Here is a 26,412-nt window from a genome sequence, read left to right as displayed (position 1 = left end):
TATTCTTCATTGGGTTAAGTCCCATTTCATACCATCCACTGCTAGTAAATCTTTCAAGTAAAATACTGCTGTCCTAAAGTGCTAAAACAGAATTATTCTAAATTAACCTTTGAATGCATTGAAAGTTTTTATCACACACACAAACACAAAAACATATGAAGAAAACCATAACCATGAAAGCTTTATGAAGCAAGGAATTGATTTTTCCTTTTTAAAAGTTATCTTGCAAATCAGCAGTTCAGTTGCCTTTATTTCCATTGAATAAAACAAAACAAACAAACAAAACAAAACACCTCAAAAGCAATACTTATTACATAGGAACTTTAGTAGAATTACATGTTTGGTGCAAAGTGTGTATTCAATGAGCTGTGGGAGTCATTCCTCTGCTCACAAATATAAAGAAAAAAACTTTTTTCTTCTTGGCTGGTTTATCATACTCTTAACATTACATACAAAAACTCCGTCAGTCAACATAACTACCTTTCATATTTCCCCACCTGACAAATCTCACAAAGGGAGGTATCAACTCTGTACGCTGTGTCATAAAATAATAGTATGCTGCTATAGAAACAAATTCCTTCTTAAAGACTTGGTGCTTTGACAAAGATGCTTTGATAATATTTTCTATGATTTTGTTTCAAAGCACTTTGAAATGAAAATGTCTGGAATTTGTTTTTATAACAAGGTAGCACATTTTTAGGAGTTTCTCTAAAAGGTGTCTGAGAAGAAGTACTCAAATCATTATTTTGATTCAAAATGTTCAAAATCTTCCCAAACATCACTATAATGAGCTTGAAATCACCTAATACTTAAACCTTTGTGATGTATGATGTGAAGACAGTAGGCTGGGTTTGCTGGCACACCTGCTAGGCTGCCTCACCCCCTCATGACTGTGGGTTCCACCTTCCAGAAGCCTTGAGCTGTTGGATTTGACATCCTGAAACCTGAGACTTGAAGATACTTCTCAGTATTATAACAGACATGGGAACAGAACCCCAGGGGACACTATAATGCAATTTGTAATCCTATATGAATCTCAAAAATGTATCTTGAAATAAGATTGTGCTCTTTTCAAACACTGTCAACATTGACTATAGTCTTTCTTCTAAATGATCAGAACCCCTTAGGTGGTTACTACTGAAGCATAAACAAAGCAATGTGATGAGAATGAACACTTTCCAGAATTTCTAACAAACAAACAAACAAGAAGCAAACTAAATATATCAAAGGAGAAAATATATTGGCTAAAAAAGAATAGTGAGTATGTTGTTCAGAAACATGGGACCGATGTAGAATTACTGTATTTCTACAAAAATTTGTAAGAAATAAAAGAAAACATTTAATTTAAAAAAACTTTAACTGAGGAGCACCTGGGTGGGTGTCTCAGTCAGTTAAATATCCAACTCTTGATCTTGATTACGGTCCAGGCCATGATCTCACCATTCATTAGTTCAAGTTCCACAATGGGCTCTGCACTGACAGTGTGGAGCTCGCTTGGGATTCTCTCTTTCCTCTCTCTCTTCTCTGTCCATATCCCGCTTGCTCTCTCTCTCTCTCTCAAAATAAAAAAATAAAGTTAAGAAAAAAAATTTAAATGAGTATTTAAAGAAATTGAGTATTAAAGAATTAAGTTATAGTTTAAGCTATGATTCTACTCCATCCATTAAAAAAAAATGAATGTACTCCCAAAAGCAAGAAAACAATAGCTGGTTTATACTCACTTGAAAAATAACAAGAACAACAAATCTGAAAAAGTTTGCTTTCAAGACACTGGACACAAGGCAACAAGGTCAGTGATTCCAGGAAATTAGAATATAAATGACATGACCCCAAGTCACCACCTTAGGAGAGTTTCTAGACCCCAGAACAGAGGGACCCCAGGAGGGCCTGGTAGACTACCTGAGTTGCAGAGATGGAGTTGGGATTCAGCATAAAGCAAGGAGGCTACTATTTGGAAGACAGGGTGCCAAGCGGAGAGAGCTGCATAGAGATAACTCTAGAATTCAAGTCCAGTCTATCAGACCATGCATCTGAGAAAACTATGGAGGTGAGAGAAGTATTAGTAGGGCTTGTAATATTAGAGCTTACAAAGGACTGGCAATAGATTACAGCCAGGCTGGATAACCTCATGGTTCACTGGGTACTGAGTAGAGAACATAGAAGAGTCTTAACTCAGTTTTGGGTAATCATTAATCCAAGTGCGGCAATCTCAGAATGAAACATCCTACAACAGTTTCTGGAAGAGATCTATTTTGACATAATATCTTTCTTGGTTGTTCAGTAAAACTATTTTGGGTGGCACTGAAGCTACTCTAAATTATCACTGTTTGCTTCAAGATCTCACTGAAATCTGTACACCAACTTTTGCTACAGTTGTGAGAGAAAACTCATATTTTTCACTAAGAAACAGGGAGAAATATAAGCTATATTTCTTTCAATTATTTCTCAAAACACAAAAGACAAAGGTGATATTAAGAAAACAGTCTCAGAAAGACAAATTTTCTTTTCATGAGGATTACTTTTAATAAGAAAATATGACTCCTCATAACTGTGTATTTAGACTTCGAGTTTCCAAAGCTGAGTTAAAAATGTCTAATTTATTGTTCATAAATCAAAATGAGATCTTAATTCAAATTATAAGCAGTTTATGACTGATTGTGTTTATTATTAGTATTAAAGGAACTACCTGATGTTGATCACATTTTGAGACAATACTAATAATATAAACATATGTTCAGTTTCATAGTTAATATTTCATTATTTAATGTAAATGATATTTTAAGTGTAATTTCATACTTAATTATATTTCAACTTAGTGTACAAAAAGTATATTTTTAATTGGAACTCACAATGATCACTTTTCTAGGTTCCTGAAGCTTATGCTTATCAGACAGGTAGGTTTTTAAAATATCTTTCCTTCAATACACATGTATTACATTGTTTCATGGTTTTTGGTTATAATTGGTGCTCATTTTGGCTCACATTTCTTTTTTTCACATTACTTCAGTTACCACCTAAAAACTTTAGGAAAGTAAATTAAATCTCAGGGGTCTGTGCTGGAAAAAAATATAGATACTGGATATTGACTTGAGAGAGTTCAGGTAAGACCTAAGCTAGACCTGATTTGTGCAAGTGACCCTGTGTTATGAGAGTATGATTAAATATATTGATTTTTTAAAAGAGTCTTTTAAAATATGTCAACATGAAAACATTAGTTACAAAATTATAGTGCCCATAATATTTTACAAAGTACAGCATACAGGGGAATTCAAAACTATAAAAATCTGTTTCCAAATTTATATTGGATATTCTCAGATGCCTCATTAATTTGAAATATATCATCAAATAATTTGTGTTAAAACCTATCTGCAGTAACTTTATTACACATTCTATTATAAGACTGTTAAATATTCAAACTCTTTTGAGTGTGTCTATTATTTGAAAGGATAGCATTGCTTTTACAGTTTTACTTTGGAAACATGCTAGTGTGTCCATATTTTCATTTCAAATGTGTATTCATGATATCACCCCATGAACTGGACCCTGGCAGCTAAGGAATTGATTTCCCAAGCATTACTAAACCAAAATCAACATAGAAGTCTGTGGGTCATATCACTAAACTAAACACTATATATTTAAATGTATGCATTTCAAGTTTCAGCAAGAGAGGAATGTGCCTTTTATACCTTTGTGGTGGCCATCAAAATGCTTTTTTGACTCCCAAAGTTATTTATACAGAACTTGCACACATAAAACAAGTATGTATTTATCTACTCTGGTATATGCATAAACAGAAAAGGCTGTGGGACCACAGCAGGGCCCCCAATTACAAGTCAGCCACAACTTTTCTATGTGATTATTGGCTACAGTGAATCTGGAAAAAAAATATTGCTGTTGGATGCTAATGTCCTCATATGCTTTTAAACATCCTTGAGACGAGAAAGGCACTACAGAATCTTACAAATAACCTTTTTTCCTAGTTGCACAGCATGCTTTTAGTAAAGAAAAACATGTGTGGGAAACAAGCAAACACACCTTTCAAAATTAATTTGTGTCAGGAATGAAGCTGTTTCCAACTCTAATTTCAGTCTGAAAAGGATTTCAACGCTTGGCATTTCTTTTGTCAATATATCTATACGAGTTTCTGTTTTTGATGGCAGCAGAAAAATCTTATGAAGCCTTGCTATAAGTTGCATCTTTTAGTACACACTGTGACTAGCTACATTTTTGCCCAGGAAGTACTCACGCATGCATAGACCCTCAAATCTCTTGGTGAACTTAAGAGTTTCTATTTCAAAATCAAAATGGGTAAATTTCTTTTTCTTTTTTATTGTTTTCAAATGTTTATTTATTTTTGAAAGAGAGAGAGAGAGAGAGGTAGAGACAGAGGGAGACAGAATCTGAAGCAGGATCCATGCTCCAACCTGTGAGCACAGAGCCTGATGTGGGGCCTGAACCCAAGAACCTCAAGATCATGACCTGAGCAGAAATCAGACGCTTAACTGACTTAGCAACCCAGGTGCCCCCCAAATGGGTAAATTTCTAATTTTGTTTCTATGAATTGGCATAATTTATTTTGGAATTTTGTTTAGTGTAACTAAAAAAATGCAATAACAAACTTATTCAACAGTGATACATATTTTGAGAGTTAGATATTTAGATGTAGATGATGTAGCTTTTCTTCTGGTTTCATTCAACCATGGAAACTCTATGAGTACATACATATTTCAATAATTATTTAGGTAAAAAAAGATAACAAAACGGAAACTAAAATTCATTCTTTTTTGTTATAATCAGTAAAGTCTGTTAAATATTTTCTTGTAGCTTTTTAAAAATCATTGTCTTTGGGGGCTGCTTGGGTGGCTCAGTCGGTTAAGCATCTGACTTTGGCTCAGGTCATGATCTCACGGTTTGTGGGTTCGAGCCCTGCGTGGGGCTCTGTGCTGACAGCTAGCTCAGAGGCTGGAACGTGCTTCCGATTCTGTGTCTCCCTCTCTATCTGACCCTCCCCTGCTCACACTGCTCTCTCTCTCTCTCAGAAATAAATAAAACATTAAAAAAATCATTGTCTTTGGACAGAGAACACATATAAACTTATCTATTATCACTACTTATACAATCTTTGGTTTTTAATTTTAACTGCAAAAACCACAAATACGTATGAATAATACCAACTAGTAAGTTCTTTCAATAACGATAAAAATTGAAATGAGTCTTCCTTAATATATAATCTTGTAATGGTTATAATAACTTTTATAAACCTATTTTATTAGTAGAATACCCGTACACACACTATTGGTTGCCCAACCAGAAAATATCTGCCATTTCTTCTAATACTGTGCTGATTTTGTGCAGGTATAAGAAAGGAATATGCTCAAAGGGAGAGTGAGCTCTTTCCCAGAGGGAATAAATTATGCTTGGTATAATTCATTCATGGTTAATTCATGAGCTGGTATTAGTTATTGGTTCAGTGTGGACATGTTAATTAGTCTTGAATAATGAGACATGAAAGAATATTTGCTGGGAAATATTCTGGAGATTTTTTCCTCCTTCCTAAATAAAATAAAATTTACAAGATGTTCTTGAAGAACTGAACTTGCTGCCTTTGGTCACAGTCTGTGAATACAGAATGCTTGAAGTTGCTGTAATTATCTTATGATGATGAAAGTCAAGAGAATTATAGAGAAGACTTTTTGGAAGCTCTGCATGTTTGAACTGATGAACTAACAAATCCCAGAAACACTTGCCTCTAAATTTCCAGTTTTATTTAAGACATATTTAGTTGGATATTCTGTTTCTTAGAGCAACAGATATCTAAAAGACACTCATGCCATAATTTAAGTGAAGATATCCTGCAGGAAAGTTTATGTTATCATGTATAAGTGTTTAAAGAACATTTTTTGGAAAAAAGTTTAAATCATATATTCATATTTATCAATGAAAAGGATTTATAAATATCTAACATTTGTTACTTTTGTCTACTCAAACCCATTTCCCTTTTCCTATATGCTATCATTTAGTTAATTTTCTTTAAAGCCATTCTTTCTCCCTCTCTGACCATGAGGATACTATGGAGTGGAGCCTGTTCTCCCATTCATGGAATGATAACTTTGACTGGTTCAGTGACATCGAGATGAACCAAACCTTAACATCAGACTCCAACTTGGGTCCTTAATTTCTGCAATTCTTTGGTGACATTTAAAGCTAGAGCTGCTGGTAGCCATCTTGCCACCAGGAAGGCTGAGAGTCTGTAGGAGAAACTGCACTGAGCAAAGCATAGCTACAAGAAACAATGAGAAGTTCCTGATAATATTATTTGACTCACGGCATCAGCACTGCCTGAAAAAGAAATAGTCCAAACTCTTAAGTTATAGGAGCTAATAAATTTGCCCTGGGTTGAATATCTGTCACATACAACCAATGAGTCCCACATAACACACTCAATAACCTACTTCAAATAGACTTCTTTCTTGTAATTCACTATATAAGATGTATGGAGTGTTTGTAATTGTTCCAGTGGAATTACTATACTAGGAATAATAAGGTGGCATGTAATTATTAAAAATAATTCCATAGGGTTTATCTTAAATTATTAAAAATAATCCTATAGTATATCCATTTTCTTCTGCATATATTATTTAATTTCTGTTATATATGGAGTTTTAAAAACTGGCATCTGTAAATAGAACAGACCTGTTCTTTGAAAAAAGCAATTTATTTTGCTTGAATTCATGGTCCACTGATTCCATTTGTATTCATTTAAATTTTTTCTGGATTTTTGCATCTTTTTTTGGATATTTCCACACTATTCTTTATGTCTGAACATAACTTGTCATGTTTTTATTTTTATCTCATTGTCTTTTAGTGTATACTGGGTAATTTGTTTAAATAATGAATGATTCTATTAATACACTTATGTTCTCTTAATTTGGCTTTAAACTTACATATAAATCATTGACTTTCTCAGGTCTGTTATCACATTTTTGTGTTCTAGAAGTTTAATGTGATTATTAAATGTGCCTTATCATTTTGATAGTCTTGCTTTTTAAATGTTCATAATTTTAATTTCTTTTTAATTTCATCTTCTGCATCTTCAAACATACTAAGTTTACTACATTTATATTTTCATTTAATTTCCAACATCTGTTGTTTTTGAGAACTGGGTCTGTTGTTTGTTGTTTCTGCTAATGCTTTGTCAGGATGACTTGCTATCTCCCAGAGTGTTCTTGTGCTTTTTAACTGAGTTCATAATCATTGGAACATTATCTGTGGGAATACTCTGATACTTGGGTTTAAGAGGATTGCTCCAAGCATGCTTTGAATATGGTTCTTTTAGACACATGAGACTGAATCTGAGACCACATTAAACTGAATTCTTAGTTTAGGTTTATAAATCAATGGTTAGTATAAATACCAGACCCATAGCTGAATGAGAGCTGGTTTGTGGTTAAAAATACTCAGGGAAGACTTTTTATTCTGCCTGCCCAAAGCCAAGTCAATATCAATAGCATACAATATGATAGACAGTCTACACAAGAACACTTTGAATATAATTAATTTAAGAATTAATTCACCTGTTTAAACAGGAGATTGTGCCAACATTAATGTAGAAATTACAGAAAAGAATAGAGCACAACTATAATATGATGGGATAATTTTCATTTTCAGACAAAGTGACAGATTTCTTACAAATTTCTTACAATATTTCACTTACAGCTTTATCTGCAAAGGTTTCTTCATAAAATGCTAGCATCAAGGCAAACTGTACAACTGCATAGATCCTTAATAGATGAGACACTGATGATGAAAAGGGAACTTCTTTTCCCGTGACCTAAGAAGACAAGAAAGAAGCTTTTCCTTTATCTTGCTCTCTGGCTTATTCCTCTCATGGAAATTCACAATAAGCAAAGAGGAGACGTGCAAAAGAAAGGAAAATCTTTGCTACTTTTTAATTTTTGTTTCCAAAATGACTCAAACATTCCTTTTTATTTTAATAGAAAAACATAAAAGCTCAGAAACTTGTTTTTCATTTCAGAAGATCATGATTTTAATTTAGTCTACTTTATAACAAACCAGTATAAGAATTGAGTCAGCAACATTTACTGATGACAAATACAACTAAAATGAACATAAAAATATGAAATATGAATACAGAAATATGGCCATGATTATACATGAAAATAAAGAAAAAGAAAAATGGAAGTTGATTTTTAGTAGTGGAGATAATCATGACTGAAAAGGAACCATTGCTTTATTGGAAACAACTTTCCTAAATCATAGAGTTTCCAAGAAATACTACAATTCTACATTTATAATGCAAATTTAGGCACAGATATGACTTTAGAATATTCATTTTGGATTATCTATCTATTGAAAAATAGAAAAAATAATAACTAAACTTTTTAGGGCTGTTAAGCAAATTATTTTCACCTATATCAGGTTAGCTCATTGTTATATAACTGTTTTTGAACATAACAAAAAGTATCAGGGAAATTTCAGCAAAGCAACTTTCATAACTGGATGAAAAAATATCCTTATTTAGATTAAAAGTTTTAAAAATAACAATATTATAAAAATATTTTATTTTCTTGTAATATTGGCTAATTTTATATTTACAATCACCTTTGATATCAACAATAGTTTACTCTTTCTATTGCTTTCAGATTACTATTAATGACAGTTATTTTAATAAGGAACCACAATACATATCCTGAAGGACTGAAAAGAAAATCCTGTTTTTCATCTTTATATGAATTCCAGATTGAAATTGAATTTTTCATGTGATTTCCAGGGTTTTAAATCTCTATCTCACCTACTTTTGGGTTTTAATATGATTTCTGAATTTAATGCTACACTGTACTACAAAATGAATAAGGTTATGGTCTAATCTAATAACAACATCAATTTGGTGTGGCTTTTGACCTTCCATTCTAGAGACTTATATTTTTTTTTTTAATTTCAGTATAGTTGACACACAATGTGCCATTAGTTTCAGGTATATGACTTAGTGATTTGACAAATTTAGACATTATGCTATGTTCGCTACAAGTAGAGCTACCACCTACCCTGATATATTGTTATTATAATATCATTGACTGTATTATTTATGCTATGACTTTTATTTCTATGATTTATTCATTCCATAACTGTAAGTCTGTATCTCCTAATCCCCTTCATTCTTTGGCTGTATGAATTTACATTTTCACCAAGAGGGTACAGGGGATTCTTTTTCTCCATATCCTCACCAGGACTTGTTATTTCTTGTCTTTTTTATTTTAGCCATTCTAAGAAGAGTAAGGTGATATATCATTGTGGTTTTGATTTGCGTTTCCCTGATGATTAGTGATGCTGACCATCTTTTCATTTTTTCATCAACAAAATGAAAGCTGAACTGAAGAATCTGTATTTTTTTTTTAATTTTTTAAATGTTTTATTTATTTCTGAGAGAGAGAGAGCGAGAGCATGAGCAGGGGAGGGTCAGAGAGAAAGGGAGACACAGAATCCGAAACAGGCTCCAGGCTCTAAGCTGGCAGTCAGTACAGAGCCCGACAAGGGGCTCGAACCCACAAACTGTGAGATCATGACCTGAGCTGAATGTGGACACTTAACTGACTGAGCCACTGAGCATCTGTAAGGCTCCCTCCATCTCTAGTAGTTTTAGGATTCTGTGACCAAGTAACATACATCTGTGTAGTTTTTGCACTACATAAATGTTCTTTGTTGTAATTTTGAGTGGATCTGAAAACTAGCCTCTGCTGCTATGCCTCTGAACCATGCTCCCCAGTAAGAGGCAGTGTCATCCTGGGAAAAAGCCCTCCCCTTATTGGCCCCTAGGTGGTACCCACTCAGCAGGTTATCCACCACAGGGCTGTATCTGCCTCAGGGAACATTTTTCTTCAGATCTTCATGAAGTCAACATACACATAGGCTGGCTGTAGAGCTGACAACAGGCTACTAATCTTCACCACCACTAACATGAACTCTATTTACCTCTGGGATTTCTTCACTTAGTCCAAGTCTTGGTTTACCTGGACCCCATCCTGGTCCTTTAAATATGACAGAAAACTTATTGAAGAATCCAGGTGTGGCCCAGAATGTAGTCCATATGTAAACTAAATGGTGGAACTATAAGAATAAAAAATAGAGCTTATTTAAAATAAAAAAATAATAAAAGTATTAAGTACAATGAATCATTTATTTTATTTATTTACTGTTCAATGACAAATATATATTTTTTCTGTAATATACAGGTTATGTGTAATATGGTTAATGTAGATTAATATGCAGTTGCATTCCAAATTGTAATTCATTCCCTTCATTCTGTGTCCTTTAAGTTTAAGTGTGTTCTTGTCAATATTTCTGAAGCCCCACAAAATTATCATTTTGAAGTTAGAGGATAATTATGTAGAAAATCAGCAAAACAGAAAAAAAAATGAGTTTCAATGAAGTTAACCAGCAGCTTGTGCACTCTACATCCATGTCTAATGATTTTCTTTCTACAGTCTTGCTAACTGGATATTAAGGTTGACCATGGAAACATACAAATATTACATATTAAAAATAGCCCTTTATTTGCAGTATTGAGTTATAGACAATCATATCTATATTTATGGAAACATTCAAAGACATTTCTGAGTCTTTTAGCAGGAATCTACATTCTTTAAATAACACTGTACATTTGATGTGTCCAGAAGTTAAAAGTATGGTCACACATGATACCTACTTAGTAAATGCTAGCTATTAGGGTATTAGATATTTATTTCATACATATGATAATAATGCATCGTATGATTAAAAATAGTCCTGGAGGTTGTGTATCATCTGCTGACTCTAAAAATGAGTTCTATTATAAGTGAAGTAATAAATTAATGTACAAAGAAGTTTTGGCTCTATGGGAATTTGTGGTCTGATTGGCAGTCACTCGGTCTCTTAACGAATGTAAACTGCTACAATTAAAAAAGTGGTTTTAAATTTGCTTGAAACATTACAATAAGAAATCTGAAGCAATTAATGAACAATGCAGGGTTTAGTGGGGCAGTTTTTAAAGAAAATGGAAATTTCAGATGGAAATTTACACTGGGGGTTAATAATAATAACAATAATAATAATAATACAAAACTTACTATGCGTAGGAATTATAACACATATTAATACACTTATCTGTTGTGTTATTTTGAAAACTGACTGGATTTTCTTGGTCTCATTCTAGACATAAGCCATGAGAAATGCACAGTGACATTTTAAAATAAGGAGTACTTTCCCACTTATTTACCTTCCAATGCCCTGAAAGTCCTGGACTCCAAAGGAAAGTAAAGTGAATGTCCTATGCCTAGTAATAAAGGGGAAAAAATCTGTCTCCAGCTAGTGGAGTCCATCATCAGTTGCTTTTGATATGTCTGAGAGAAAGGTGAGAAATTTAGCTGAATATAAAGCAATACAAGTGAGAGTAAATATATGTTTTTGTAGGTTCAGGAACTCCCAATTCACACAACACTGTCAATATGACATTTTTAAGAATGTAAGTGAGAGTCTAGAAGCCTATGTCTTATACACAGTTGTGATAAGAAAATTTCTGTATGAGGGCAAAGGCCTGGGGAACTGCACCTGACAGATTCAGCAGCACCTCATAAACAGTCTGATTGTCTGATTTTTGTGCCCCCCCGCCAAATCCTGTCGTCTAACTCCTTGTGTGGCTAGTGTGCGGTTTTCAGCTTCTCATTTGTCTCAGCGATGAGCCCCTTTTCCTCAGCAGGAGTGTGCACTCCCACACGCTTGCTACTTAAAGGATCAAGAGGAAACAGGTTCTGTAGCTCCTGGGAGCTTGTTAGAAATACAAAATCTTGGACACACTTCAGAGCCACTGAACAGATTCTGCACTTTAATAAGATTCCAGCATGATTCATATGCACATGAAGTTTCAAAGGCTCTCTCCCAGAGGACAGAGACCAAGCTGTTTCCCTTTTAATGTCCTTATTACAGAGATAAGACTATACCAAGTGAAAAGGTAGTTCTTAATGTATTACTTTTAAATTAATTTCAATTCTATAAAGTTTATGAAGAAAGTACTCTGAAATATTTGCTGATATTCTCCTGAGTGATATAACCTCAGGGATGCCCAACAGAGAAAGAGAGAGACAGAGATACAGAGATGGCCTACAGTTGAGAAGGAAGAAAATGAATAAGCAGTTTTTCTGTCTTTGAAGTAGGAGATAAAAATATCTTTCATTTGAAAAGTGGAGGCTATTTTTTGATGGCCTTTTCTGTAAAAAGGCAGCATAGTGTAAAAGTTAAATTAGATTAAGGCAGTTTTGGGCTTGGCCTACAACTCTCCTTGGTTAGGTCTGAATCTGACAAGCTGCATATATCTGGCTGAATTACTTAAATCCTGGGAACTTCAACATCACCCACTGAAAAATGAGTATTAAAAAGTATCACTATGTCATAAGGTTTGAGCGAGAGTTTCATTAAATATTTGTACTGAGCTGCTAGCAATACCCTGTACATAGTAGAAGCTCAAGAAATGTCCATTTATTTTGTTAGTTTAACTTCCTTAAAAACCTTGAAGAAATAGGTTCAGAAAGCAGATGTGACACAAACCTGGAACTTCCCCCCCCCCCCCCCCCCCCACNGAATGCTGTAAACCCAGTTCTCTGTACAGAGCTGTCAATGACTGACCTCTTCAGCTTCCCAAGCATTTTTATCTTTTTCTCATTTGCTAGTCCCTAACCCCAGGAGTGTTTGTGGTGCTCTGTTGCTGACGGATCAGAGCTTCACAGACATTCCTCATTTCTCTAGTGCCAGCCATTGAGATCGGTGAACAACCAGTACCACATGTCTAACAGAAAACTGGTCCGGTGCAGCAAGTCGTAGCAGGTGAGGTAATGCGCAGACCTAACCACCTCATAATAGCTCCTGACATTTAGGTCCAAGTAGAGTAGGGCAAAGGCCTCATGTTGAATTTCTAACCAGAGTCATGGGGCCTTGAAGCAAATATTTTTCTTACTGTGGTATCAGCCTTAATTATGCATTTACTATTGCTCCTTCGGAATCCATGAATATATTTCAGGTCTATTCTGAGAAAAATATGTTTGCTTGAAGATCTATTTAAAAAAAAAATCTCGGGAGTAGGTACATTTAAAAGTTCTTATAATGAGTTGTTTTCAAATGCATTTTGCCCAAGTTGATTCAAGATTTTGTTTGAGTGTCAGAATTACTTCCAACTTCTTTCATGGTTAAAAAAAAATATTTTCAGGATAGTGTGATGTACTTTCACCTTTAAACAACTGATCTTTAACTATATAAGATTTATGAAAGGATATAACTAATTCAGAAATAATAAAACCAATTACATTACCTGTACCATGAATGGTTCAAATGTATTAATGGGATGTGTTAGACCATATACAACTTTCTCATTTTCTGCTTCAAATGTCCCTGGAAGATAAACATTAAGGATATGATCATTGACTTTCTATGAGCTAAGGAGCTAAGTTACTATTTTAATGTTCATATATATTTTACTTACCAAAAATTCTATCCCATATAATAAGAATGCCGGCATAGTTTTTGTCAATGCAATAACGGTTTCTGCCTATGAAACAAAATATTTTTAAAAAGATTTTGGAAAACAGAAGTTATGCTTTTAAATCATCTTATTGTATTTTAGAACCCATTCACAAAATCAGGACTTATNATAGCAGCACTCTCCACAATAGCTAAAACATGGAAAGAGCCTAAGTGTCCATCAACAGATGAATGGATCAAGAAGATGTGGTTTATCTATACCATGGAATACTACATGGCAATGAGAAACAATGAAATCTGGCCATGTGTAGCAACATGGATGGACCTTGAGGGTGTTATGCTGAGCCAAATAAGTCAGGTAAATTTTTACTTTTTACTATCAAAGAGTAGGTGCGCCTGGCGGCTCAGTCAGTTAACCTCCAACTTTGGCCCAGGTCATTATTTTACTGTTCATGAATTCAAGCCCTGTTGGGAGCCTTTCTGAACTCCTTAGTTGAGAATACTCCTTGTGAGGTTAAGGCAAGTTTGCACAGTCTCTTGCCGTCAGATGAGGACTGAAATCCATCCCCACTTAATTGTTTCTGCTTGGGCACTGAGCCCCAAAGCACCTTGTTGATTGGGATTGGGAGTGACTTTTTCTGGCCCTGGTATGATGATTGCACTTTGTTAAGGAAATAGTTGTAGCTTGGAAAAACATTGATGCTTAATAATCTGGAAATAGTGATATCAGGACTGAGTAATTGATGACACAAAAAGATCAGCTATTGCTTTCGGGTTTACATTAATAAAATAATAACCTTGGTACAGACTGAAGAACTATTCCTGGGCATGGATGATGTTATAGGAACTATAAGCCCTATGGCTAATGTTTAGATGTTTTCTTTTGTGGTTATGGGAGCAAACATTGCATTTCCTGAAAAACCTGTTCTTCTTAATACTTCCCATTAATCGATAAACAGGCTATTGAACCCCCTCGCCCACTCACAAAGAACTAACCTTTGCCTTTACTATGCTAAAAAACATTATCCTATTTGTACTTGAATGCTAAAGATAACTTCCTTCCTCATTTGATGAGCATGAGTACCCTTATTTAAATCATCATAATAAGGTTATGCATATCCATGTCATGGAAAGTTTTTACTGATCAAAGAATTTATCATCTGAATGCCATTTCTGTGCTGTCCCTCAAACACTTAATCATAAAATAAAGTTGAGTCTCAGACAGTGTAGAGATGCCTGCCTGGTAACCAGAAAGAATCTGGGGCTTTTTCACTGTCTCTCCAACATGGTCCATCCTTCAGGGAGCCCTGGACCTGCTGGAGCAGGACTCCGGCAAAGCCCTGCATCGGGCTCTGTGCTGACAGCTCAGAGCCTGGAGCCCCCTTCAGATTCTGTGTCTCCCTCACTCTGCCCCTCTCCTCCCACACACGCACTCTCTCTCTCTCTCTCTCTCAAAAATAAATAATGATTCAAAAATTTTTAAAAAGACTATCAAAGAGTAATAATTAACAAAAATCCCCCCCCCCACAAAAGCAATAGGGAATGAGATAAATAATATATCTATATTTGCATTTGGTTGGTTTTATAAATTTTGGAGTGAGTTGCTATCTCTACCCCTTCTCCCTGCATCTTTTCCAGGAAAAACAATTTTCTACTTAGAATGAAACTTTACTATTTGTTTTAATCATAAAAGACATAGGTGAAAATTAAATTACTCTTAATTATCTTTATTAACCATTAACTCAAAACCTGTCTTTTTTTCCTCCAAAGTATTCAAATTATAATTTAAATTTAAATAGCTGGGCATGGTTTCTTTAATAATAAAAACATGCTTAAATAGGTACCCCCATACTCACATGAGTGTAAAACAAAGTCAAAAATATTATCCTACCAAGCCACTGCTCCAACAAACACAACTGTCTTCACATGTCATTTCTTTACATGCCTTCTATACATGCAAATATATGTTTGAAAGTGAAGACCCAAGGGAAAACCTCTCCCAGTCCAAAAGTAGTGTGGGGCTGGCTATACAAAAGCACAACATGTTGCCATATGTGGGTTAAACAGTGGTTCTTAGTTGGAGGGGAGAGCATTTTGCCTCTCAGGAGACATGTGCCAGTGTCTGGAGAATTTGTTGAGACTCACAACTGGGAGGGGTATTATTTGCATTTAGTGTGCAGAGAACAAAATCCTCCAATACAAAGGGTAGCCCCATTCTTAGCCTCCCACTTCCAAGTGAAGAACTGTTGGATGCAAAATATTAATAATGCTGAGGGTAGGAGGCACCTGGGTTGCTCAGTCGGTTAAGCGACTTTGGCTCCCAGTCCATGAGTTCAAGTCCCATGTCAGACTCTGTGTTGACAGCTCAGAGCCTGGAGCCTACTATGGATTCTGTCTCTCTCTCTCTCTCTTCTATCTCTCTCTCTGCTCCTCCCCTACTCGCACTCTATTTCTTTCCCTCAAAAATAAAGAAACAATAAAAAAAAATTTAAAAATAAAGCTTAGGGCAAGAAATCCAAATATAAAGCAACAGGAGTGGGAATGTGCTCTGAAGCCAAACAGAGGACACTGGCAACTATTTCTTCTTCAGTGTAGACTTTTCTCCACTCCTTATGTTTCCTTTCCTGCAAAAGGAGCCCCAAGAGTATAACACCCTTAGTCTCTCCACTTTCTAACAATTTTCCTGGGGACCAGTAATGTCTGTGGAGTTTAGAAAAGGAAACTGAGCATGAGCAGCCTGACTCCACCCATTTCTATTCCCTTTGAAGGGAGATGGTGGGGTGGGGCTTATGTTTCTGCTCTGCTCCCTGCCAGGAAGAAAGGGACCGGCCCCTCGGGAAGGCAGGCATGCAGTGTTCCAGAGCTGCCTGTGATGCCTGGAAACTTAGGTAAAACATAACAATAGCATTTATTGTTTTATTACTGTCTTCCTTTCCTCAACACTATGTTTGTGAGATGTAGTTAGGCCATCGCCAAGTTCCAACAGTTTGGACATTTTTAATGTTATGTAATTCCCCATTGCATGAATAGTCTACAATTTATCTGTTCTACTACGATAAGCATTTGAATTTTATCTCTATTTTTTCTATTACACATATGCTGTTAATGCACATTCTTGTACAGGTCTTTTGGTGCACACATATAAACATTTCTGTTATGTCTTATGCTGGTGTCTTTAAACCTTAAGCACTAGCCACATGGGATTTTTTTTCTTTGTTATGCTAATGCCATTCACAGAATTTAGGCAAATAAGTGATTTTCTGCCTATTAGGCTTTCCTGAAATCCCAACAATTTTCAAGACCAGAGACTTTCTGTTTGCATATAGGAACGACCCTCAACACTGGGTCAGGTGGTAACCTTCAACATAGGAAGTGTGTAACCTCGCAGCTGGTTAACCTGTTTTTCACTACAACTAAGAAGATCTAGGAAAAAAGGAAAATTCAAAAGAGATTTTTTTTCTCCTCCAATCCTTGCTTTGCAAAAGAGTCTTGTCCAGGTACAATGGAAGATACGATACCTATTTGTACAGTGAATGGAGACTATGTTGAATAACTGTCATGAAAAGGTATAAAATAATATTGTTTTTAAAGAGATGAAGAAGGAGAAAAACATCAAGTCTCCTTACCATGATGAACTCGATGGTGGCTAGGAGTATTAAGAATCAGTTCCAAAGGACCAAGGTTATTAATGATCTGTTTAAAACAAAAGCAAGATTTATACACATAAGTATGGATAAATATGTACGTATATTCACATTAAATTTCAATGTGGGTCAAGAGATATTTCAAGTTTCAAGGCTGACATCAGAGTCAGAAGAAGTTTCTCTGGGGTTCTGATGAAAATAACAATAAGCTCCTAACTCTGTTCTGGGAGGCAGTATAGTAGACAGGTGAAGAGTCATGCTGCCTAAATTCAACTCCAGGAGCCACCAGTTTTTTCTATGTGACCTTGGGAGAACAACTTGAGCTTTTTATAACTCTGTTTCCTCATCTTTCAAATGGAAGTATTAAAAATATCTACATACTAACATTCTGAGGGTTACAAACAGTACGGTATTTATATATCACCACTGTCAAGGCACACTTTTCTCACATCTCCTGTCAGTTTACACTCTACACCTTGCAGCAATGTCTTTGTTGATTAATGGTAACAGTGCATAACTAAGGAAGGGAAAACAGCATATTACATTTGCTTTGTGGTTAGCTGAGAGTTGGTTTCACCCAATAATCAACCATCTAGCAAATGGCTAACTATTGCATCTGTTCCCTACTGCATTAGGGCGATTCTGCTTATTCAAATAGAATCCTGAATGGTCTTTTACCAGTAAATGCATCATCATTAAGTCCAGTTTACAGGCACAATTAAAAGTCAAATGTAGAGGCTCCTGGCTGGCTCAGTTGGTTAAGCCTCTGATTTCAGCTCAGGTCATGATCTCATAGTTTGTTAGTTGGAACCCTGTGTCAGGCTCTTTGCTCACAGTTCAGAGCCTGGAGCTTTCTTCGGATTCTGTGTCTCCCCCTCTCTCTGTCCCTCCCCTCTCACACTCAGTCTCTTTCTCTCTCTCTCTCAAAGGTAAATAAACATTAAAAAAATAAACAAAAGTCAAATATATAAAGGAGTCTTTTTCTTTTCAATTAAGGACCCTTCAGAATGTGGTCTTCAACTCTTTAATGTTATCTCTCAAAATTTCTCAGTAAGAATCCCCATGCCTGTGTCTGCAAATTCTAAGGAGTGTAGGAACCAGGTAGGTGTCATAAAAAAGAACAGCAGGACATATAAAACATTTGATATGCTACATTATTAACTTTAAGCAATATTGGGAACCCTTTTACTTTTGATTCCATTACTCTTCCATCAATTATGGAAGATAATAGAATCTTTACTTGAATTATGATCTAGGTCGATTTGTTTAGATTTTGTATTTCTGTTGACAAAATCAATACATTGTTATATTTTAAGGAATTAATCACTTCTAGAGTTACTTTCCATTTGGAAGATATATGAGGAAAAAGACATGTTAGATGATGCTTAAGGGGAAAAACATCCACTGATAATGATGATACATGAACTGGCAACAAGTCAATGGTATGAGGAAAAAATAGAGAGATGCGACTGCTTAAGATAAAAAGATATTTAAGATACATAACAGCTAGATGTAGTATGATGATCTTCTGAGAATACTGATTTGAACAATCCAAACATAAAAGACATTTTATAAGCAGTGAAGGATAAGATTACATATAGGGTATTACATAATAAAAATAACTACTTTTATTGAAAATTATAATGGAGTTTTGGGTAGGGAGAAGTAACTGTTTTATTAGAGCTATATAACTGAAGTATAGATGACTTTAATCTACATTTTGGTAAAAGGTATTTGGCAATAAAAAAAGAAAAAGAAAAAAAGGATAATTAACGAAAATGAATCAAAATCATAATGATTTTTTATTGAAGTGATGGATATACATAAATGCATTCTATTAATCTCTCTACTTTTCTGAATGTTTGAAAAAAATTAAGATACAAATTTAAATAAATGAAATCACTACTCTAGTAATACAAAGTAATGCTCAGTTAGCCAGTTGGAAATATTAATCTCTAAATTCCCAAACAAATTTCTAGATTGCAACTCTTTATATAGCAGGGTTTAATCACCTTTTTGGCAATCTCTGACACTATAACACCCAGCTTAAAGTTGCTCTGCAAATGTGAACAGCTGCAGTAGCCACAGCGTCCTTTGCTCGTGGGGACCTATACCCTCTTGAGGTGGAAGCTGCAGCAACGTTGCCACATGACATTGCTGCATCTCTCCATAGGGCAGGTGCCACCATCCTCTGCTTATTAAATTCATTGTTTACACACCTTAAAGAAGCATCCCTTGCCTTCCATCCTGTTGCCAGCTGCTAAGGGATTCTCAGTTTCCCTTATGCAACAGACTGGAATGTTTACATGCAAAGGATGTGTAATATGTCATGTCCTATATTGATTTAACCATGCTCCCCCCCTTTAATCTTTTCTTTCTCTTTCTTCTTTCCTTTCATTTTCCTTCTCTTATCCTTTCCTTTCTCTTCTGTTTTCCTCCTCTCCTCTCCTTCCTTCCTCCCTCCCTCCCTTTCTCTTTCTTTCTTTCTTTCTTTCTTTCTTTCTTTCTTTCTTTCTTTCTTTCTTTTTCTTTCTTTCTTTCTTTCTCTTTTCTTTCTCTTTCTTTCTTTCCTTCTTTCTTTCTTTCTTTCTTTCTTTCTTTCTTTCTTTCTTTCTCTCTCTCTCTCTCTCTGCCTCCCTCCTTCCCTCCCTCCCTTCCTCCCTCCCTTCCTTCCTTCCTTCCTTTCTCTCTCTCTCTCTCTCTCTCTTTTTCTCTTATAGCCTGGTGTTTTATCACCATTTTAAAGGTTATTTCCATGAGAAATACATTATTAACTCCAAACAACAGACATTTTGGCTAACTCACAGAACAGAATTCATTTATATCCCAAAGAACTATCTGTATTTTTTTTTATTCCAGGAATTCAAAATACTGTGAATATGTATAATATGTATAAGAATATCAGACTACATTTCTAGCAAATCATTCACAAAAGGTATTATCCCACAAATACAATACTAACAGCCAGGGATTGGGAGGGGAGTAAGTAGAAATAGCTCTGTATTTTATTGGACTCCATTGCTTTGTACTTGGTGGGAAAATATTTGTTAAGAAGAATGGTGATGGATAGAGAATAAGAAAGTGGGGTTTCTCAGCAGTGAGAACATTGAAATCTGATGCTAAGTTCAATCTTTCTATCTCTGGCAGAGAACCAGATGGGAAAAGAGAAAACCATTTTATCCTTGTTTGTCTCTTTGGTGCCTAACATATGTTACAAAAACAGACAACAAAAGGGGGTGGAGGAGACTACACTGACCAGCTTCTGTTACCCAGATGCATTTCTGATCCTTGGTCCTGGCGTGTGTGCAGCCAGATTTAAAGCCACACAAATGGTGAGTGCATTCAGATGACCGGAGTCTTGGCTGAGTGCATTATTTTTTTAATGTCAAGCACTTCTCCTCAACTCCTGCAGGCTAAAGCATGGTGATATCAATATTGAAAGTCCCCCCATCCCCAACATTTTTTTTAAGTTAAAAGCCAAGTACAACACAGGCAACCACAATCAAATTTCTTGGTAGTGCCTATGAGTACCTTGGAGCCGAGGAAGACCACCTCGGGTGGGAGATGATTCATCATTCAGACAGCCCAGTCAGAACCTCTCTTGTAGAAAACTTCTGACTCAGTCATGGAGAAGTCATCAATAATTAATAAGGGTTGAGCATAACGACTTAATTATCGCCCACTTTTGCAAATTCAGTCATTTAGCAATTCAACCACATCTAGCTTTGAATCATTTCCTGAAAATATGTTACTGTGGAAATAATTGCAGCTATTCTCATTTTTAGAAAGTCATTTTTTGTCTTTTTTTTTTTAAGATTTAGATGAGTTAATTTCAATGATGGAATTTTCTAACATGTAGAAGACTTAAAAAGCAATATAGTACAATACCCTGTTATTTAAAAAAAAACAAACAAACATAAAACTGACGCTCAGAAAATTTCAATTAGCAGTCCAAGTTCAAACAACTTGGAAGAAGCCCTGAAGTCTTCTTGATTTCAACTCACAAATTGTTCTGTTTTTCTACCACATTGCTTTTAAGAGATACAGAAATAATTCCATCGAATAAAAGCAATTTAAACTTCTAGAAGTTTCATGGAAAATAATCAAATGCTTTTTTACCACATTCCAGCCAAAAGAAATCCAGGTATTTATAAAGAACATAGACACTTCAGATTCTAAACTGCCCCCTCATGGGATTTTAGGCATTTCTAGTGTGTCTTAGGTTCCTAAACCAATGATCTAAGTCTTGTATCCTGTCATTTCTGTCAGAATTTTATAACCTGAGAACCATGGATACCTAGAAAGGCCATCAATGGGCTTCAGAAGGTCAAGAACACCCTACGTGTTATACCAAATTTTATGAATATGTGCCAATGGGTATTTTTCTAGGAGGAAATTACTATTTTCATCATATACTCAGAGGGATAGATGAGTCCTGGGAGGTTAAGAACTCATGTTCCTAACAAAGGTCTTTAGAATATCTCCTTCGCCCTTATTTATATTGTGCTTTTAGTTTCCATATTAATAAAACTTGGATGCTAATTTCTCATCCAAATTTCAGACAGTAACTTAAACATTTTCTGCCTATTTCTTGAATTTATTGTTTCCCAAATAGTTCATTTCTTGAGCTGTTTTTACTGTACATTAATAAGTCATTATAATTGAACCAATAATAAATAAAATAATTTTATAATAAAAAGCTCCATCAAGCCTATCAATTAAATTTTATCCAGCAGAAGTGCTCTGGATCATTTGCTGGACAGGTCACATAGTCATTTCTCTCCCCAGTTTACAGCAGGGGTGGGGAAAAGAGTTAAATATAAACTCAGGAGAATAGGGGCCATAAAACACTGTCATCTTCTCATCATGTCATTTCCCCTCATCAAAGATAAAATTAATTCAAATGAAAGGCGTCTCATAATGAACCAAATGAAGCCCAACAGATGTGGAATTCAAAGCTGTTCAAACTTTCCTTCAAGGCCCATTTCCAATGTTCTCTTTCTTCTGCCTAAAAGACCTTAACCTTCCATCTCAACTTTCTGGAATCCCACTGTTCCCTTGAGACATACCTAGATTTGAAACACTCTTCTCGATTTTCCCAATGAAAGTTTTATTTGTCTTTCTCTGAATACATATTGAGGCATCACTAATTTTTAGGTCATGCTGTTCTGATTTTTTTATTTATGTTCACTTTTTACATGATTTTGAAAGTGAAGACAGAAACTCTACCTCATGCCTCTTTAAGTTTCTCACAGCATATGCAACACTGTCTTGCATATAGTGACTGCAAAACAAGATTATACTGAGTCAATAAATCCACCTCCCTGCCCACCATGCCCTTTTGCCTTTATAGTAGTAATTCTCAGATGGGAATGATTGTGCTTCCAGGGAACATTTTGGCAATGTCTGAAGATACTTTTGGCTGTCACAAGTGGAGGAAGTGCTACTGTAATTTAGTGATTAGTGGAATTTAGTGCTGCTAAGCATCCTATAATGCATGGGACAGTACCCCAAAATAAGAATGATCTGCCCCAAATGTTGATAATCCTTTCTGCCTCACAGTTATAAATGTCTTGCTGCACTTCAGTCTTTTTGTAATTCAAGAGAGAAGCACTGTATAATTTCTGTCTTCCAGTTTGGAAATTGGAGAGAGGGGTGCGTTAAGAAATTCTCAATGCCTAGAGACCAAACATGAGTCTGGAGTGTCCTTGGCAATTGGAGCCTGGAGAGAAAGTCCAAACATGATCTTTGATCTAGTGAACTGGAAAACTAAGAAAAATAGCTAAAATGAAAGGGCCAAAAACTAATAACAATAACAAACAAACCAAAACCAGAAACATACACAATCAGAGACCAGATAATGAGAAAGCTGAATTCTCGTGATCACTGGCAGGTGAATTTCTCAAATTATTTTTAAGTTCTCTCAATACAGGTTTGTGAGGGCTTCAATTTCAGTTGAAAGGATGCAGAGATAGAAAATATAATTTCCATATCACCAAATGATTCTGAAATGTCTTTTGAGAGTTCTTATGACCCTCCTCCCTCCTTGCCCTGCAGTCACATTTTGAGTGAGTTGAATAACTTAGAGGCCTAAAGGTTAATGAAACTTCCATTGTATCTAGATTACCAGTGAGAATAATTTTGCTCTAGAAATTGATAAAGTGACTATATGTGGTAAATGAAATGATTAAATGCCTGCTATGAACTGGTTGCAATTAATTCCTTCCACATTGTAGCTCTCCAGAGTTTTTTGATTACCCTCAATCCCCTGAAAAACATACCTCTGTAGGTCTTTCCAAATGAAATTGATAAATCACTTAGTGTTGAATTCTGCAAAGCATCAAAGTAGATGTTCTAAATGAATGTCCTGTCTGAAATTATTTCTTGTAAAATTAATGTATTCTATTCTATACATTTCTTAGTTGTTTTCACTGATTCTTCTGATTGGGGAACATTGACTGATTAGGTTTTTGTAGTTCAATTAAGAGTGCAGAAATGTTTAACTATTGCACAAGTTGGAGGGCAAGACTTGTTTTAAACAAAAATTTAGTTAATCCAAAACAAAATAATTTCGTTTTTATGCATTGCATTGAAAATTGCTTCTTCTCACCTCACTTTGACTATTAATGTTGAAGAAGTGACTTTCTAAATCCATTTTAAAAAGAAACCTAATTCTATTCTTTGTCAAATTTTAGCATATTACTGGGAATGTCACATTATATTTCCACCTTTCAGTTTTTCTATATGCCAATGGGTACTAAAAATATTGGAATATATTATTGAAAGGCTAATGGAATATTTATAACCACTTACTTTTCAGAAAGAAAGCATGAGCCTATAGTTAATTATAAATTTCTTTCCAAATTTCTTTCCAAATGTTCCAAATTTCTTTCATGCTTCCTGTCTGAGAAGGAAAAACCCTAATAGGGAAAATATGTCCTAGGAAGCATGTGTTTTACAGAATCCTCAATAACAGTGAATGTGCTAACAATATGATAGATGCTGAGGAGCAACTGGGTTGGGGGTGAAGTGAAGTGAAATGAAATCTCCATAGTAGGAAAATGCCTGTATTCAGATGAGCAGAGGTTAGAGTGACGCCATTGACTGTAACTAGTCAAGTCTTCTTTAGAGCATCGTGCATGCCTGATGTCAGAGACCTATTCCATTGTGGGTTTCTGTATTTCACAGCAGTCAGTATTTAAGGGAAACATTAAGCCAACTTCAAATACATGTATCATCTGATATACAAATCATTGTCAATTTATATTTAACTAAGAATGAGATACTTGCTATTCAGTCTGAAAATGGCAAACTTTTCAGATAAATTAGTCACAAGGTTCAATGCAAACCCACAATAAAATTAAATGGACTAATAATTATGCCATGATTAGTTGTTTATTTCATGGCAATTTTCCTTCCTTCTTTCTTTCCTTCCTTTCTTCCTAACTTCTTTCCTTCCTTCCTTTTTTCTTTCTTCTTTTATCTATCTATCTATCAATTAAACATGTCTGCATGTACATTTAACAATAAAAAATTTGAAAAATCTTTGATTTGGAAAGATCTTCACAATAACTATATGTTCTTGCATATCTTTGGGAAAAGTAAGTGGTTATAAATATTTCTGTGACCTCTGAAATATATATTATAGTATTATAGCCCCATTTCAGATAGAAAACCAAAAGGACAAATATATTAATATACACATAAATTTATCTTTTAAATATGTTTATCATATATATTAAATATATATGTGAATGCCAACCAAAACTATTTGAAGTGACAAATTACCAATAAATATTTTCTCTTAGCATTAAAAACAATGTTTCAGATCATTAAAGTCTGTATGTATAAATCTTTATCAAAGTCTCTTATTAAAAGATAGTCACATAATAAGCCAACCACGTATAACCATGTCAGCCAGTCCATTCATTCTGCAAAGACTTATTGAATTTCTATGGACCTTACTAGGTTTTAGAAGTGAAAGAAATGAACTGATGCACAGGCACTTCCTGTAGGAAGCTTATTTATAGACCAGGGGACTCTTCAATGGAAAGCTAGAACTATTTCAGAAAACAAGGTTTTATAAAAAGTTTTATTTTTCAACAATTCTGTGTATTTTTGAGAAAGATGAGAAAAGTCATTCATTTTTTCTTTAAATTTACCATTGCACAGTACAAATATTTAAAATTCTAATTAATTTGAATTTATAATGAGCAAAAGATAATCTAATAAGAAGCAAATTGAGTTCCTTTTCTAGGTTGAAAGCTAAAAATTACCTTTAGTAAAAATACATGCTTTTATATAGTTCCCTACAGTGAAGCTTTGCCAAAAATCCCATTAATTGTTTGCTCCCAGTAAATGCTGTAGAGATTTTTCACTTGTTCATAAACTTCCTCAAATGACTATACAGAAATCAAAATAACCTATGTGACGTTCATTTATTTAACAGGTATTTATTCAGTACTTATTTTATGGAAAGTCTTGTGTTAAGATCCTTTGAGAGATCATACAGTATAACAATGAAAATTACAAGTTAGTAGTCCAGAATTTAACTATTACTTAACTTAAAGGTCCAATCAGTGACAATGTCATTTTATTGTTTGAATGTATATAAGAATATTATTTTTACTATCAAGAAATTCTATAACAATTCCTCACTTAAAGTTTCAGGAAAAGAATAAAATCCATGAACATTACAAGTTAACATGTCAAAATAATTTTAATTTGTTCTGAATTAGTTGATTTTTAAACACTCATTATTCTCCTTGTTAAAACTTAATCAATCTGAACATTTATGGATAAATTTATATTGTAGAGAATCTGGTGATGAAATGTAAAAATAAAATCTTAATTACCTCCCCCACTAGTTCTGCTATGTTAATTCAAGACAACACACTCAAGTATTTAGACAGATGGTGGTGGTGGCCATATTAACCTCTGATTTCTCTACAGGGAAGCACGAGAAAGCAGAGCTCTTAGGATGTGTGCTTGTCTGCCTAGTTTCACACTTTGAAATCCTCGACAAATGCTGATTTATTCACAGCCAAATGTTTTCCTATCTGATTAGGCAGCTTTCTACTTCAGTAAGCATGTAATATGGAGGTAGCTGAATTTCCACACTAAGGAGTGAAAAAACAATATTTATAGTTTCGAAATAAAACAATCTGGAGGAATCAGACTGTTGGGATCATAAAAAGCTTCATAGGGCGTAAATTTCTGATGAATCTATACCACAGGGTTGAAG

At 34.7% G+C, this 26,412-nt stretch overlaps 1 protein-coding gene across 2 annotated transcripts in view; it reads right to left on the bottom strand.

Annotated features, from left to right (window-relative positions):
- AGMO (alkylglycerol monooxygenase) overlaps positions 1-26,412 on the bottom strand; it is a 330,508-nt gene that overhangs the window by 158,229 nt on the left and 145,867 nt on the right. Inside the window, exons 7-11 of one of the 2 annotated variants that reach the window (XM_077757623.1) lie at positions 17,151-17,217; positions 13,526-13,591; positions 13,355-13,434; positions 9,991-10,125; positions 7,715-7,831 (exon numbers count right to left, since the gene is read on the bottom strand). In XM_077757623.1, the coding sequence (XP_077613749.1) occupies positions 7,715-7,831; positions 9,991-10,125; positions 13,355-13,434; positions 13,526-13,591; positions 17,151-17,217 (465 nt within the window). The remainder of the gene's footprint in view (positions 1-7,714; positions 7,832-9,990; positions 10,126-13,354; positions 13,435-13,525; positions 13,592-17,150; positions 17,218-26,412) is intronic. The other variant, XM_077757624.1, reaches the window with a different exon arrangement.

The sequence above is a fragment of the Crocuta crocuta genome, unplaced genomic scaffold, assembly GCF_008692635.1.
Source record: "Crocuta crocuta isolate KB4526 unplaced genomic scaffold, BGI_CrCroc_1.0 scaffold62, whole genome shotgun sequence".
NCBI lineage: Eukaryota > Metazoa > Chordata > Mammalia > Carnivora > Hyaenidae > Crocuta > Crocuta crocuta.
This window is presented reverse-complemented; position numbering and strand designations above follow the sequence as displayed.